Source organism: Heteronotia binoei, chromosome 6 (genome assembly GCF_032191835.1).
Source record: "Heteronotia binoei isolate CCM8104 ecotype False Entrance Well chromosome 6, APGP_CSIRO_Hbin_v1, whole genome shotgun sequence".
NCBI lineage: Eukaryota > Metazoa > Chordata > Lepidosauria > Squamata > Gekkonidae > Heteronotia > Heteronotia binoei.
This window is the reverse complement of record NC_083228.1, coordinates 78275902-78293711: the sequence shown is the minus strand read 5'-3', so window position 1 is coordinate 78293711 and position 17810 is coordinate 78275902. Positions and strand designations below refer to the sequence as shown.

Below are 17810 nucleotides of genomic sequence, written 5' to 3'. Positions count from 1 at the left end.
TTTTTGATAAAACTTCCAACCTGTAATTCCATATTATAAGGCCAACAATTCGTGCAGGTAAGTTAACCTAGCTGGATAATCAACTCTTACGCCTTCCTTTCACTCTCAGGTTCACGCAAGACGGAACTCACACACCAGAACGCCCCAGATCGTTTAGCGCATGGTATTACTTTGTTGCCCACTTTTTGGTCTATTCTTCTAAAGCCCGCGTGAGGGCGTTGAGCGTTTGCCGCATTCGAACGGGCCAATGGCCGGATGAAATGGAGGCGGTAGTAGGTGGGACTCCTTTGGGAACGACCAATTGACTTTTGGCATTGAACGGCCAATAAAACGGCAAAGCGGCAAGCATGAGATGGCGGAGTCGGTTTTGAAGGGAGATCGGAGAGCCTGCAGGTATTCACAGTTGGAAGCTCCCTCGAGAGAAAGCCGAAAGGATGGATCGGCAGCAAGTTAGTGGAGCTTGTAGGAATTTTAGAGGAACGGGTGTTGTGTAAAGCTCTAAGACGCAGAAGCGGTCTGGGATGAGGACGTGAGTTAAGCACAGCTGTAGGCTTGTGTCATACAATGGAAGCGTTCGTTAGACGTACAACAGCGGTGAAAGCATTTATGGGGAAGCGTTTATCTGCATGGATGATTTGGGATGGGAGTTTTAGCAAAGCTTGAAATTTACCATGGAAGCAGACGTCAGAACAAGTTTTTAGAGTGCCGCAAGATGCTTCTTTATCTTTGCTGCACCAGGGTAATCTCCCTCTGGTTTATAAACTTCATGTTCCCTTGCCTAAGAGGACCGTGGTGGTATCATTTCATTACTATGAAATGTGCCATTATTCTTGAGAGCAACCACGGAGCTTTGGCTGCGGCTGGTTGTCCGGTGATGATGACGTGTGTGTTACTCAACTACATTTACTATGACAGGCCTGGGCCTGCAAGTCTTTGAGCATTCGGAGATTGTTTGAATATTTGCTGCTTGCCTCGAATCCCTAAAATAGCTCAAATAAAGGACGTTGCCTGTAGAGCACGTGTGTCCTCACCCTACCAGTTGACAAGGAGCAAATTCACAAGGGGGGAGCTGGAGAAGAGTTTCTGTATCACAGGAAAATGTAGATGAGGCTTTGAAGGAATTTTAGACGAACGGTTGTGTTAAGACATAGAAGCAGAAGATGAGGAACTCTTTGTCTGGGGCAGTGATGCTCTGTATTCTTGGTGCTTGGAGGGGGCAACAATGGGAGGGCTTCTAGTGCCCTGACTCCACTAATGGACCTCCTGATGGAACCTGGGGTTTTTGGCCACTGTATGACACAGAGTGTTGCAGGCCATTGGCCTGATCCAACATAGCTTCTCATGTTCTTATGAAGTGGCTTTTGGGCTTATTGTAGCATAGATTTGCTGCACATGTGTAGAGTGATGAGAGGCTTGATGTTCCCTATCCATATTCAACAAAGCATTAGGATTGGGGAAGTCTGGGAGATGAAGCAACATTCTGTAGTGCCCTGATGATGGAAATCTTTAGAAATCATAGGCTGGGGGTGCGTGAAATAGGCAGGGAAGAAAATCTGGTAGCAGGAAATGATGTATCTGTCAGTCTAGAAATATCTGTGTGTTCTAGATGCCCTAGTGTGCAATATAAAGTAGGGTTCTCCACTTCAAAGGGTTAGTGAGTTCAGTAATCACAACTAAAAAAATGAAATGAACTACTGTCTCATTTATGTTATTAACAGTTATATAACTGTCAGAAAGCACTGTTATAGCCACTTACTCCATCTTATGAGTTGGTCCTCGTGACTTTGTTGTGGCATTACCACAGTGCTTATGTGTTTCTACTTGTCGGGATAATTACTCCACCATTCATTCAGTCTTGGGCTAGCTGGGTAAATTTGGTGAAGAGCTTTAAGTTCCTTTTCTGCCATGCTTTTCTGGAGCTGCAGTGACATCTTCTGGGAGTCCCAAACTGCCACATTAACAGTGCAATCCTAAACAGAGACACACCCTTCTGAACCCATTCATTACAATGGACTTAGAGCAATATAATAGAAGTTCTTTCTCTCCTGGCAATCAATATTTTTAGACCCAGTCCGCCACTGCTTATAGTGTACCTATGTTTAGGACTAGACAATTACTCTGGCAACATGTATAGATGTGGAAAATCCTTTCTTGTCTTCTAGAAGGCTTCTGGACAATGGAAACGTTTACCACTTTATCTAGTATTTCTGATGGTGTAGTTAGAAGTCATTCTTTAACCTGTATTCACAGTTGTACTACTTCAAAAGCCAATATGCATCTATTCAAGCAAGCCATTATGACAACACCATCTGTTCATTTTGGGTGCTTCTTAGCTTTCTGTCTTAAACATCACCTAATACTGTTTTACACCAAATTGATAAGGTGCTGTTGCATTTGCAAATAGTATATCTAGATAATTATGTGGGCAGGGATTAAGGGATACTGCTTGCTTATCTCTGCTTCAGTTGAACCTGTTGCTGGGAAAATTTCTTGGCAAGCTTGCTTTTGCTGGAAGTGCCCGTATAGCTGTTGCATCTGATCGGGGTCCCCAGTCTTTTTGAACTGTGGGTACAATTACAGAGTGGCTGCTGCAGGAGGTGGAGGCAGGTACATAGAGGAAGCTCAAGTGCAGGGAGAAGAGTGGTTATTTGGGAAAGAAGAGAATAAAACAAACTTGGAACTCCTTGATAATGTGAAGGCAGCTGCTGCTGTAACCATATTTTAGTTTGCATAGTCAATCAGATTTCTAGTGGCTAATCAAAAGTAATATGTAGGCCCACCCACTTTTAAAAAACATTAGGTGGGCACTGGGAAGTGGGTTGCGCTCATAAGTGCCACACTGGGGACACCTGCATTAGACAAATGATCCTTTCTACCATGAACTTGGAACCTCTCAAAATTGTACAAAGGAATAAAGCCAGCTATGATTGGTTTGGTGTCAAAACCTATACTACTGCTGCACCTTCATCTTGAACTTTAATCAGAATTTCTCATCTAAAGTTCATGTAACCTTGCCTGTGACAGAAGGTCTATCTGTGTATGATGAAAACAGTAGAGCAAAGCAAACAAAAAACTGTGCAGATCTGTGGGCCAAGGCTACATATGGAAACAGGCTGCCAAGTAGGGGCAGATTGAATAAAAACAACACCTGGTATTGGTCTGTGACTCTTGTCACTTGTATGTAGTCAAAATGTTCCTCTTTATCAAGGTTAGGAAGATGTATTTTAAAGGCTGAGAAATTAGGAAGAAATTATTTTTTAAAGTAACATTTAAAAAAATCTTATGCTCTTATGTTTTACTATGAATAGTTAACACTCTGTCTTTATCTTCCCCTTATCCCAAACTGAAAAAAACCTTCATCGTTTTTGTTGCCTTTCTCCCTTATGATATCCTTTCTGAGATAGGATGAGCAGAACAGTACACAGTATTCCAAAATAAGGCTCAGCATAGATCTACTGAAGGGAATTGCAATCCAATACATTTTATTACTTTTTCATCCCACCTTTCATCCCTCCAAGATGCTCAAGGTAGCATACAATGACATTTCTTCATTTTATCCTCACAAAGAACATGTTGAATAGTTTAATCTGAAAGAAAGACTGGCCCAAAGTTATCCAGTGAACCATATGGTTCAGCAGGGATTTTGTCTTGGGACTCCCCAGTTGTACTCTGACAACCTAACCACTATATCAGGGGTATAACCGCTATAGCCGAAGCCACATGTGGCTCTTTTACACATATTGCGTGACTCTCAAATCCCGTTGGCCAGCTTGGAGAAGGCATTTCTCTCTTTAAATCACTTTTCCAAGCCATCTGGCAGCTTCGAGAATGCATTTAAAGTTGCTTTCTTTCCACCTCCCCCATCTATTTGCCTTCCTTCCTGTCTTGCAGCTCTCAAACATCTGATGTTCATGTCTTGCAGCTCTCAAACATCTTTGTGGCTCTTATGTTAAGCAAGTTTGGCTACCCTTGCACTATACCATGCTGATAAGTATGTTTCACTAGCTACTCATGCTGCATTATATTGATTGTAAAGCCACTAGGGGATAAGCAGTCAGGAAAGATTCTTATGTTCAGTGATCTAGCTCAAGGTGGCTTAGAACATAACACAAGGAGGACAGCAGTTACACACTTCTCTAGGATGAATGCCAACTTTGCTGCCTCATACATCCAGACAACACAATCACTGGCCCTAACAACATCAACTACACCATCTTAGGCTCATTCACTTGCTCAGCTTCTAACACTGTATATGCCATTAAGTGCCAACAATGCCCTTCAGTTCTATACATAGGACAAAACAAGTCAGCCCTACACCAAAGATAAATGGACACAAAACTGACAGCAGGAATCACAAAACTGAGAAACTTGCAGGAGAACACTTCAGCCCCCCAGGACATTCAACAGGTGACCTCAAAATAGCTGTTTGATTGCAAAGGAACTTCAAGAACAGTTCGGAAAGGGAAGTTACTACATTACAAATTATTACAACATTTGGAACAAACTCCTCTCCAGGACTGAACAGGGATGTTGGTTTTTTATCTCATTACATATGCTAAACTCATTTTCAACAAATAAAGTTATACATCCACTGTATTCTAATGTATTTCTTTTTTTTTATATGATAATGTTTATAATGCTATGCTACATATTAGAATGAAATTAGGGGGACAGAAATGGCTCTAAGAGAAGCTCTCCAGGAGTTTGTTGTCTCTCTCTTTCAGAGCTAATTTTTGTTCCCTTCCTGTTTCTGCTCCTTGGACTCTGGTAAGATTTGCCAATATCCAGAAAGCTAGTAATCACATAGCCACCAGTAAACAGAAAGATCCTACCGCTGTTGGTGTGCCATGGAATTGCAAAAGCCTGCACAAGTGCAGGAAGCTCAAAGGAAGGAAAAAGTTGATGCCTAAAAAAAGATTTCAGTGCTTCAAGTAAAAAAGTAAAAAGAACCCCTTGGCATGGGCCTCTATGGTGTCTGGGTGCAATGACTTCCTAATTCATGGGCATTAGAAACTATAAAAGCGTTTTGATAACCTGCCCAGCTAGAGCCAAGCCTTGATAAACAAGGTTCCTGGGGCATTTAAGCAGGGGTTGTTTTCTGATGTAAACCAAACTTAATTGAATGTCTCTGCTCACACACTCAGTGTAATGATTTTCTGATTTAACAGTGCAACCTTTGCAATTTTCAGTTGCACTGAAAGCCTCTATCTCAAACTCCTGGCCTGTGGACCACACCTGGCCAACCAAGGGCTTCAATCAGACCCACAGTAATTTTCTCCCCTGGTCTCCCTCCTGTCCTTATCCTTTGAAGTTCTGAGGCTGACAACAACATTCCTAGCTCCTTCTGCCTTGTCTTTACCAGATTCAGTTGGACTTGCAAAGCTGCAAAGAAAATGCAGAACAGATTTTCCATTACGGTCTCTGCACCCAGATAGACTGGTCTGTCTGGGCCCAGAGACCTTCATGGAAAATCCATTACATGTTTTCCTTGTAACTTTGCCTGTGCTGCAATTTCAGTGGAGTGAGGCTAAAACTTTCACTTTTGCAGCATTTACGGCCAGTTGAAGCTCCTTGCAAATAAAAAGTTGATGCTTTGAGTCAGCTTGTCTCTGCTGAATGGACCTAAGAACTGGTGCTAGTGAGTACTTTAATCTGGGAATCCACAGATAGAGAGGGATATTACACTGGAGACTCACTGTCAATCTGAATAAACTGAGGGGGGCGGGAGCTTGCAATGCCCAACCATTTCATGTTTCCTAGACTCATAGCATTTTATATTTTTAGTTTCTGCTGTGATCCTTGTGCTTTTTCTTGATGTTTTATTTTAATTGCCATATCCCACTATTCACCCATCTTTTCATTTTAAACAAAATATCACAAGAGTTTTTAGCATGTTTGTATTCTAAGTAAAAAAAAAAATCTTTGTGTTTATCAGTATCCTTTATATCTCTGCTACCTGGCATTACATTTTATGAAAAGCATGGCACAGCCCAACAAAGTCCCATTTGCGTCAAATCCGGCCCTCATAGCAAATAAGTTTGGCATCCTTGCTCCAATGAAATAAATACTTCCATTAATAAATACGGTAAATCAGTCTGTTTTCTTAATAATAAGAATATTATAAATCCCTGTTATCTGTTCTTCCACCCCATAATACTGAAGCCTCTTTCTTAGAAATTTTCAATGACTTTCTGTTTGCTGGAATAATAGAACCTTCCTCCTATAGTTCCAAGCAACATAATTGACTAATTGCTGAAAGGCGAGTTTGATTATCAGTAACTGAGTTCCCAAATTCATGTGATCAACAAGAAACAAGAGACTTTTAACATTTATTGAACGTTGTCATTCATAATTAAAGACATTCCAGTGCACTTGCTGTGATGGATCAATGATCTTGAAGTGAAACCTCATACCGAGGCTTGTTAATATTTTTTTAAGTTCCAGGCACTGACCTACAGTTTTCAGAAACCAACAAAACTAAAATGTTAAATCCTAAACTGGTCCTCATAAGAGCCTTGCTAATTCAGAACAATGGCCTATCTTTTCCAGTATTGTGTTAACCACATGTCCTAGAACAGGGTGTTAAACTCATTTGTTATGAGGGCCAGGGTGTTGAATTCATTTGATGTGAGCCATGTCGGGTTGGGCCAGGCCATAGTGTACCTATTTAAGATGAGGTAGCAGAGATGTAAAGTTTATAAAGGACACAGGCAAACACAATTTTTTTTTAAAAAAAACTTAAAATATGCTTAAAGCGTTAGCACTCAGTCTTAAAGGTGCTTTCTTTGTATTTCTCCCATGGGATACAGGGAACTGGGCAAAGGAAGCGCTGGCTCTTTCCTTCCTTTCCCAGGGGACCAGGAGGGGGAGGAGCCTCAGCCAAGAGAAGGAAGAGAGGCTGGCTCAGTAGCTCTGCTGTGGGATTGAGAAAGCCTGGAAAAAGAAGCTCTGCCTTCCACCCCAAGGAAGGAGCCTCAGCCAATGGAGAAAATAGAGGTTTTGCTCTGTAGCTCCTGTGCAAATTGAGCAAGCCTTGCAAAGCAAGCTGTTGTGCAGAAGGAAGCAAGAGAGAGGGAGATGGGAGCAGATGACAGCCAGTTGCTCAGGGGCCTGATAGGAGCCCTCTGGGGGCCTAATTCAGCCTCCAGGCCACATGTTTGACACCCCTGTCCTTGAAGGCCCACAGCCGGTTCTCAGAGTCCAGAGCTTCCTCTGTTGCTGTTCCCTGTTTAAAGTTTCCTTTTGCAAAACAGAACAGGCCTAGAGAAAATATGCCCATTTTAATAGAAGAAGATGATATTGGATTTATATCCCGCCCTCCACTCTGAAGAGTCTCAGAGAGGCTCACAATCTCCTTTACCTTCCTCCCCCACAACAGACACCCTGTGGGGTGGGTGGGGCTGGAGAGGGCTCTCGCAGCACCTGCCCTTTTAAGGACAACCTCTGCCAGAACTATGGCTGACCCAAGGCCATTCCAGCAGCTGCAAGTGGAGGAGTGGGGAATCAAACCCGGTTCTCCCAGATAAGAGTCCGCACACTTCACCACTACACCAAACTGGCTCTCAGTAATAAAGGCTTTACTGTGTGGAAATGGCATATAGGTAAATAACACAGCATTAAGCCTCTGGTAAAGTTAGATTTTTTTCTGCAGGTGGTTGGCAACCCTATTTCTGAAGTGATGGTGATTCTTCTGTATAGGGCACCCTCCTCTTATACTTCATAACAACTTTCTCTATTTTCTCTCTAACAACTTTACAATTTTACCCAGAACAGGTTTTAGCCCAACTGGCTCATTATTCCCTTTTAAAAACCAGCATAATAATTTGCAAAGAAGATGATGGAAAACCAATGACTGGATTTTTCCAGCTTTCAAAAAGAAAAATTGCAACTATGGGGACCCTGGTTCAGATCAGGGCTGCTAGGGTGCATACACGGACACACACACACACACACAATTTCATCAATCAAAACTGAACCCTCCAGGACAAAGAGAACATCTGCCTTTTTTTTACTTTCCTAAAGTAAAAACAGCTGGTGTGATTTTCAAGTTTCCTGTGACCCACCTTTTATTACTGAAACCACACAAGGAAAAAATCAAACTCTTGGTGTAGATAGCCTCCCCACAGGCTGAATTGTATCTTCAAAATACTGGAAAAATCTTGCTACAGTTCTTTTAGTATCATCTCCTGGTTTTGCCTTTTGATACAGAGGACCTCCTGGTCCTCCCTTAAACTCTGTTAACATATGCCATTGGAATTAGGTCCTGGGGGATTGTATTCCTTTCACAAATAAAGGTTTCTTACTTTCCTCATCACCTCTCCTCTCCCCCAACTTCAAGTGCAAAAATATGCTCTTGCTGAAAGGATCTCTCTTAAATCTAAGTAACAAAATTTAGGCATACTATGTGACTAAATGTAGTTTTCCTGATTTGCCTTGTTCAACACTGGGAGATAAATGGCAATTAAAAATGGAGAGGGACTCCCAATGGCTGAGCAAACAAGATTGTTCCCTATTCTGAACAGCCAGAACTGTCCTTTTTTTCTGATGTTAACTGTCTACTCCCCCCACCCCCTTTAATATGGATGAGGTGCAGGGCTTTTTCTGTTGCAAGACTGTCTGAAAGTGTTGTAATTGCATGTGTTGTCTTGCATTTCCATTTCCATTAGCAATAATAATAGGCAGGCATAGTTTTGTGCGAAGGAGTAGTGCTGATAAAGTGACCTTTTGAAATTACAAAGCCCAGTAAAGTGTAGCACAGAAGAGAGGGTTCAGGATTTCCTCAGCTGTGAAGTCTCTAGTTATAAAATAGGAGTTGGACTAGACACAAGTGCTGTGTAAAACTGGTGTGTAAAAGTGCTGGTGGTCATATGTAGTGTTCTTTGAGTGTCATGCCTGGGCCCCTTACCAGCCCAGCCTTATTTCTTACAGCAATGCATGGAGAGTTGAGTGCTATCAGTCCTGGGCATCAGATTTTTTTTTTTTGAAAGGGAGAGGGTTAAAATCAGGAAAGGAAGATGTGAAGAAAAGATTTATTCAGACAGGTTCAAGATAGGATTGGAGAGAGGCTATATGGGAGAGGATACTAACAAGCAAGAATGGTGAAGCCAGTTGAAAAAAAAGGTAGGAGTATGTGGGTTCTGCCAGCATTCAAACCTGAAAGTTAAGGTTATAAGATATGAGGAGAAAAAAATCTTGCTTTGGATGTGGCAGGTAAGTCAGTTAGAGAAGTAAGGAAAGGATGAAACCTATGTGGTAGACAGTATAAATAACCACAGTGGTAGGATTCTGAGCAGAGATCGGGTTGATTGAGGAATGCTGCAGATAAATTTCATAGTCCATATAAGAATTTCTGTGAACATGAATTACAGTTCTGGAAATGAAAAGAGAGGATGGATATGGGTTGTACTGAGACGTTTTCTCAGGAAAAAAAACAGATTGTGAATTGACTGTAAAGATCTGAGGAATTATAAAGAAAGGGACAGAAGATTTTTAAAAAAGCATATAATAGAGCTAGTTGAGTGTAAGCATAGGACTTGGGACACTCAGGTTAAAGTCCTCACTTAACCTTGAAAGACCATTGGGTGACTGATCCAGTAATCTGCCTCACAGAGTCACTGGAGTCTCTTCAGAGTCTCAGACAGAACAGGGCCTTTCCCAGCAGTTGCTTCCAAGACCCTTTCACTGGAGATGCAAGAGACTGAATTTGGGATGATCAATATGAAAAGCATTTACTGTACACTGAGCTATAGACCCTTGTGTCTGTCTGTCAAGGAACATGGCAAGGGAAAGTTCTTTTCGTTCAGTGTTCTAGTTCATTGTGGGTGATGTGGCTAACCTCCCAGCTCCACGTTCTTTGTCCCCTAATAAGTAACACAAGTGACTTAATCTGAGTTCTGCTTTGGATCTGTATGAACGTTGATGTTTCTGTGCCAAAAGGACCAATAAATAGGTCTTTGTGTTGTTTAGCGTGCATGGAATTTGCATAGGCTGTGGCAGAGCAGGCAGATCTGTTTCTGAAAACAAGGAGCAAGTTCTTCTTGCTGTATCTCTGCTTCCCAATGCCTCTCCAGAAGATTTCAGCACTTGTGTAAGAGATCTATCTTTTAATTTATTTCAATAGTAAATGCTGTCAGACTGCTGAAAGTTTGAAACCAAGGACCCTCCAATGAGCAGGTGACCCCTGCCCATTGACTGGTTCTTAAATTATGTTCTGGCTTCCATAGGTTTTTCTTTATGTCTGGGTAAGGCTGGGGTGACAGGAGAAACAAGAGTTGTATAGGAGAAAACATTACCTACTCCGTTGGCTCTCTTTAGGAAGCCACGTTGAATCCAGTTAAATAAAAATAGATTTCAAAGTGTATTCAGTGGCAAAGCTATCCATGGCTGGCATATGTGTTAAGGCAGCATAAATGCAAGCATGAGGTCATTCAGCAGTCCCCTCCAGCTGCTTGTGTTGAACTGCTCCATCTTGTTCTCAGCTTGTGAAGCATGTCAAGCTGTTGGAAAGCTTACCAAGCAGCAGTTAAAATCTAACTACACTTGGCAGTTTACTCCTTGAAGGTCTGGAGAAAATTGCTTCTGGAGTAATCTTGTCAACTTTGCTGCTTCAGTCTGTCTGTGGGTCCCTCTATGCTGCTTTGGTCCTCGGAGCCAGCTTGAAGGTGCTTGTTGCATTCTACATCTGGCAAGTAATGCCTACTAGAGGGCAGATGCAATTAATTGCTATGGTAATATCCCACTTTGTCTCAATCTGTCCTTATGAGCTTCATTGTCATGACATATTTCTCCCCCACCCCTGTATTTTGGATGTGTTCATGTATAATCATTATATTTTATTTTTTTTGTGTTGCAACACTGTTTCCCTAATATGTTAAGTATGCATTACTGCTCTTCTTAGATGTTAAATATATGTCTGTATATTCAGACTGCATCCCCAGAAAAGCAAAAGTAAATCTGATGTGTCTTGCAAGTAATTATAGCCTATACAAAGCCATTTTTATTTAAGCTACTAATATCCTGTTTGGGCCAGCTATAAGGCTTGGTGTATAACTTAGAAGCAACATGTTTTCATCATCCCACAGATATAAAATAAGGGAAAACAACTTCCTTTTGATAAATACAGCCAGGGTAGTAAACTGTATACTGCAGTGTTTTAATCTGACACTCACTTGCAGTGCTTGTGTTTTTTAAACAGTAACATGGTCTCCTAAAGAAGTGCCTTGGCAGGTTATAGAGTGTCAGATAAGAACCAAGGAGACTCAGAGTTCCTTGGATGACCTTGAGCTAGTCCCTCTTTCAGTCTAACCTATTTCACAGAGTTGTTGGAGGAATGGAGACCCATATATGCTATCCTAAGATCCTTGGAGGAAGGATTGGGAGAAATTGCAATAGACAGGGTTTTTTTGTGCCACCTGGTTTGACTGCTAGCTAGCTATTTATTTATTTAATTATTTTTCGCATTTATATCCTGCCCTCCCCGCTGAAGCAGGCTCAGAGCGGCTAACAACATCATTAAATATCCACAATAAAACAATAAAACCATAAAGCAATAAAAACAATTACAGTAAGACCAATTAAAATTAACAATTACACTTTAAATATTGAACAGATTTTAAAAACAGTTTTGGTGCTAAGTTCCATACCATGATGTTAAGCAGCTCTGTACTTTAGTTGAAGGCCATTCGAAAAAGTGTTGTTTTACAAGCCTTGCGGAATCCCGCAAGGCTTTAACATCATCAGGGAGTTGGTTCCACCAGTGGGGGGCAGCAATAGAGAAGGCTCGTTCTCTGGTAGCCTTCAATCTCGCCTCCCTCAGCCCAGGGATTTCTAATAGATTTTGTGATCCAGATCTCAGTACCCTCTGGGGAATATGCAGGGAGAGATGGTCCCTAAGGTAGACAGGACCTCGGCCATATAGGGCTTTAAAGGTAATAACCAGCACCTTGTAGTGAATCTGGAATACTATTGGCAGGCAGTGCAGTCTCCACAGCCCTGGCTGCACATGATCCCGAATAGAGAGACCCAGTAACAGCCTGACTGCAGCATTCTGCACCAGCTGCAGCTTCCGGATTCGAGACATGGGCAGCCCCATGTAGAGGGCATTACAGTAGTCTATATGAATATGCTTTCAGGTACAGATAACCCATACTTTGGCAATTTACCTGCATAGAAATTAATTTCTTTCTTTCTCTTGCCTAGCGATGCCATTTGCAGTTTTGTTATCTGCAATGACTCCTCCCTTCCCCACCAACCGATAATTTTCAATCCAGACTTCTTTGTTGAGAAGCTGCGGCATGAGAAACCTGAGGTGTTCACAGAGCTTGTGGTCAGTAACATCACCCGGCTGATTGACCTTCCTGGAGCAGAGCTGGCTCAGTTGATGGGAGAGGAGGATCCACAGCTTCCTGGTGGGACCGGCATAGCCTCTGGGTTTTTCCGTTCCTTGATGTCTCTGAAACGCAAAGGTGGGTGGGGCTTGTGGTGTGTTGGCTAACATTTTTCTCTTGGCCTTGGTGTCTGGGTTTTGGATCCTATTATCCATGCCATATAATCTGACGTATCCAGGAATATTCATGAGAAGCTGACATTTTCTTGATCTGGTGAAAATTACGTGTGTTCGCTATACCCTGCAGAAAAGACCAGGATAGCAATCAGGTTCTGTAATAAAATGGGGATGTCTCTTTGAATTGGGTGTTCTACATGAAGAACTGTATCTACCCTCCAGTATCTTTAAAGGGTACAATAGGAGAGGAAAAGACTTATTGGAGGAAATCTTATTACAGACAGACCTATGGCTATACTGGGGGTGGTGGTGTAGAATATAGTCCCATAAACATAATCTTTGTCTTCTGTCTTGGTATGGGAGGTGTGTGCTAGAAAGGTAGTTTCTGCTCACGTTATGTGTTTTTATAGGGCTTCCTGGTATTCCAAGTTTGGATGCATTTTGAACTCCCTAACTTGTAAAAAATCTCAGCTAATTTCTTGGTTGATCTAGCCTTGCTGTATAACTCTTGGCCAAGCTTTGCTAACTCCTTTGAGCTAACTACAGGGCTCATACTGTCAGCTATCCATTGGACTATTCTGAAGAGGTAATACTCCCCTCTCTGCTGCATTTAATGATGTTATGCTATTACTGAGAGGAATGTACTATGGCTGTTTAAAGATCCTGAACAAGGAAATGGAAGTGCAAGTCAATGGCAAGCACGCCTCGGTGGGGTAGGGCGGGATATAAATCGAATTAAATAAATAAATAAAAATAAATAAATGGTAAGACTTCTGTTGACTTGGTAAACAACTAGACTCTCCCTTTGGATTTTCTTACGATTTTTCCTCCGAACTTGATTGAAATGTATGACCCTGGGGCAGGGGCAGTAGTGCTACTTTTAAGAAATGCACTATAAGGTTGCTTGAGTTAAGGTTGCAACACTCTTAATCTGAATGCTGACAAAAATATCAATCCAAAGGTCGTGGTTTTAAAACTGATGCAGTTTTTTTGTGGTTATTCCCAATGAACCTTACGGACAGAGTAAGTCCAGAGGATGGAAGATTTTTTTAAAAAAAAATAATTTTAAAATAAAACAAGTATTTTCCTCTTCAATTCTGCTGGTTTATGTAAAATCTTGTCCATAATATGTTCTGATATTGGTAAGTAAGTTTCTTTTTATGTTAATATGTTAGACTGTTGGATGCCATCTACTATATTTTTCTGTTCCCTTTTTAAATTGGCTTGGTTAAATTGAAGTGATTATATTGCTATTTGGTCAGCATGAGTTAGATACTAACAGTAGACTTGTTGGGGGAGATCTATTGGCAGGTCTTTGAGTTCTACTGAAATATACGTTCTCTCAGCCATATGATTTTGCAGCTCAGCTCTGATTTCATTTTAAAAGGGCAATAACTATATAGCCTCCATGTCTAGTAGAAGCAAACAAAGCTGTCAGGCAGTTTTGCACCAATATTTATGCAGTAAGAAAGCAAGCTAGATATGTGGTTTTTAACTCCTAATAAGAGGCATTGTTAGTTTGTTATTACTGGAGCTGGCATGAATGGAAAAAAAGACATAGCTTGGAATAGAGGGGAAAACCAGGGTCCTAAGCAAAGTAAAAGAAGAAGAGATTGGATTTATATCACTTGGAGTCTCGGAGTGGCTTACAATCTCCTTTCCTTCCCCTCTCCACAGCACACACCCTGTGAGGTAGGTGTGGTTGAGAAAGCTCTGACAGAACCTGCTCTTGGAAGCAACAACTCTGAGAGAATTGTGAAGCGGGTGCATGTGGAGGAGTGGAGAATCAAACCTGGTTCTCCCAGATAAGAGTCTGCACACTTAACCACTACATCAGACTGGCATAATCAAAAGTAATGTTTGATTATGGCAAGTTTGCAACGGACAGATTTTGTCAAAAGATTCTTGCAGCAAGATAGTGGAGCTGACTGTGAACAATCTCAAGTAGTTGTAGTAAAAATATCTGGATTGCAGTGAGATGAGGGGAACTAATAGTGACAGAGAAAGTAAGTAAAACTAAAACTTCATTTATCGTAGCTGAAAGCCATTATCAGTCTTGATTGCTACAGGCAATTACTCATCTATGTATGCATCCCAGAACTTCTAGAGTGTCTAATGCACATAAAATATTGTAGTCATCTACAAACTTTATTGTCATAGACCATGGTATACTAAATTAAATCATTTTTGTGCAGTGGCACTACATATAGCTCTTTGCCCTGGGTGTAACTTTTTAAAAATAAAATAAGAGGGATGGGCTGGATGGTAGCTGTTTAGCATGATTGACCCAGCTAGTAGTATATACAGCTGGGCCAGAAGTGACATGCTGCTGCTACAAGTGGAATAGCCACTCAAAGCTATGTGGGAAATAGAAAAGGCCTGCAAAGCTGAGGAGCAGGGTTTCAGCAAGAGTTGTATGACTGACAGAGAAGGCAGCTGTAGTTCTCCCAGGAGAAAGCCTTGATATGAAAGGCAACCTAGAGTGTTTTCTTGGGATGCTCCAGAACAGGAACCTAACAGGTAGCCAAACTGGTGGTTGGCCACCTTCTCCATTTGCTACCTCTTACATAAGAAATGGTGGTACTATGAACACAACCCTGTTAGAACTAGAGCTCTTGTATAGTTTCACTCAGTACTCTGTTTTCAGGATCAGAACTAGTGTTAAAGAAGGTATCTCAGCTATTCCCATAATTGCTGTATCTCAAATGGATTCTGACATTTCCATATGTCTCTTGACTTCTCCAGAAGACTTGTCAATTACCTTCTTAATGATTCATACTGCAACAGCTAATGAAGGAGACCTTTCCATCAACAGGACAAAAACATGCTGTGGTACTTGACACACACACTAGCAGAACATCAATTGCAGCTTGCTTGTATGTTCCATGGAGTTTGCAAATACCAATACAACTTTTTTAGTTTTGGTAAATGTTTCTGTTGGATTTCTTCTGGCCAAGAGTTGAGTTCAGGAAGTATGTACTAACTTTCCAAGCCAACTCTAATACTATGATGTAGCAAAGCATCTCTCTGGATTAAGCAGTTTCCAAAAATTGGACTGTGAGCAAACTGTTAAAACCTTAGCTGGAGCAGACAGATTTCTCCTGATAGAAACTGCTGTGAAAAGAAACTCTGCAGCCACTCCAAACAATATGGATGAAGAAGATGGAATACAAGCCCCCCTATCAGTTGAAATCTCTGTAGCTGAGTAATGATACTGATGTTATAACTTTATTGGCAATGGCCGATGACAGGGAATTGAGAGTCAGTCTGAAGTAAACATGTACAGAACCCCATTCACTTTTGCTGAAACTCAGAAATGTAGTTTGGAGCTGGATTGTGCACATAAAGGCAGAGATGTTCTGCCAAGCCTTCGCATAAGGACAGCGACTGTTGCCGTGCTGGCATCTTTTCCTCTCCACCCTCTCTTGGTGGGCTCCCCTCACCCTGATGTGATGTACTGACTAAGAGCACTTTAAAGATGCCATCGGAGTTTGTAATTTTTTACTGTAATTGATTTTATATATATGTATTTTTTACTGTTGTACATTGCCCTGAGCCTGGCACTAGCCAGGGTAGGGTGATTCATTAAATGTAATGAATAATAATAATAATAAATAATAAAGCTTCTAAACGGAACTTCTGCATACATATGAATAGAAGGTGAAGAGAAGACAGAAAGGCTGATCATCCAGTTTGAGATAGGTTGACTAAGCAAGTCAAGTTTACTTTACAGCATAGTTTTCTTTAGAGAGTACAGCAAATTTTTAAAATCTAAAGCCTAATGAGCTGATAAAGGATATATGGGATGGGGCATTATAAAACGGGAGGGGGGGATGTGTACTAACCCAGGGCTTGTAGTTTGGTCCTCTCAGCACTGTAGGGAAAGGCCTTGCATGATTCTGGTCCTCCCAGCAGGAGCATCAGTTGATGTGCTCATATATTCTGCTTTCTTTTCTAGAGAAAGGCTTGGTGTTTGGAGCTCCTTTGACTGAAGAAGGCATTGCTCAAATATCTCAACTGATTGAGTATCTGCATAAGAGTAAGTAGAGTTTGACTTACACATCCCACCCCTAGTCTTCTAAACAGGAGCAGTCCTTCCTACAATCCTTCAGACAATCTTGAGTGAGCACTCTCTCTGCTGAAGGGAACCAACAATATTGCAGAAAGAAAAGGAATAATGCTTGAATGAAATGTTGCTCCCTCACATTGTATGTCTCATACTTTTGGTACCCTTCCATCATATTTTTTCCCCTTCACTATGCAGATCTGCGGGTGGAAGGCTTGTTCCGAGTGCCAGGAAACAGCACCAGGCAGCAGATCCTGAGAGAAGCCTTGAACAGTGGGACAGAGATTGATTTGGATTCTGGGGAGTTTCACTCCAATGATGTTGCCACTGTGCTGAAAACATTCCTTGGGGAATTACCAGAGCCCCTACTAACCCATAAGCATTTCCGTGCACACCTCAAGATTTCAGGTGAGCCAGAGCTTGGGAGAAGGTGAGAAGGGGAATTTTCTTGCAATGCTGTAACTTGGGATTTGTTTGTTCAATGGTAAACCAGAAATAGGATAAAACGTATACTGTATGGACATGGTTGTCTCAGAATGAAGCCTCAAGCTTTAAGATAGACTTTAGTGCTGGGAAAGATGAAAATGGGCAGAATTTGGAAAGGGATATTTTGTTGAACTTGGTTCCTAGAATCTGTTTGATGTTTCCCCCCTTCACCCCTGGCTTTACTGTAAGCTACAGATCTCTTAACTCTTGGATTGTAGACCTGATGCAGTTTGATGACCAGGGCAACAAGACCAGCATACCAGATAAACAGCGTCAGATTGAAGCACTGCAGCTGCTCTTCCTAATCCTACCACTCCCGAATCGTAACTTACTAAAGCTGCTCCTGGATCTCCTTTACCAGACTGCAAAGAAACAGGACAAGAACAAAATGTCAGCTCACAACCTGGCTCTTATGTTTGCACCTCACATTCTGTGGCCTCGAAATGTAGGTGCCCTTAGATGTTTGGCAGTTTCTATCGATAGAAGTGGCTGTTCTCTGTCTGTCCTTCCTAGCCTGAACTTTTATTCTGCTGCCTGACTATCCCCTCTGCAGTTGGCTGCTGTGTCCTATCTCTATCAATTGTGACTTACTTATTTTGCCTTGGTGCTTTCTGCTCTTGCTAGGTGACTGCCAGTGACCTGCAGGAGAACATTGCCAAGCTGAACGATGGGATAGCTTTCATGATTAAGCATTCACAGAAAATCTTCAAAGTAAGTGTTCCTGGAGGGAAATGGTTGATCTCCAGCTCTTGGTCA

General features: G+C 41.6%; 1 protein-coding gene across 2 annotated transcripts in view; it reads left to right on the top strand.

The window, feature by feature from the left end:
• Nucleotides 1-264: 264 nt before the first annotated feature.
• ARHGAP19 (Rho GTPase activating protein 19) overlaps nucleotides 265-17810 on the top strand; it is a 29537-nt gene continuing 11991 nt past the window's right edge. The window contains exons 1-6 of one of the 2 annotated variants that reach the window (XM_060241833.1): nucleotides 265-393; nucleotides 12199-12464; nucleotides 16461-16541; nucleotides 16767-16976; nucleotides 17273-17499; nucleotides 17679-17765. In XM_060241833.1, the coding sequence (XP_060097816.1) occupies nucleotides 353-393; nucleotides 12199-12464; nucleotides 16461-16541; nucleotides 16767-16976; nucleotides 17273-17499; nucleotides 17679-17765 (912 nt within the window). In that variant the 5' untranslated portion in view covers nucleotides 265-352. Of the gene's footprint in view, nucleotides 394-9983; nucleotides 10088-12198; nucleotides 12465-16460; nucleotides 16542-16766; nucleotides 16977-17272; nucleotides 17500-17678; nucleotides 17766-17810 lie in introns of those variants that run through there. The other variant, XM_060241834.1, reaches the window with a different exon arrangement.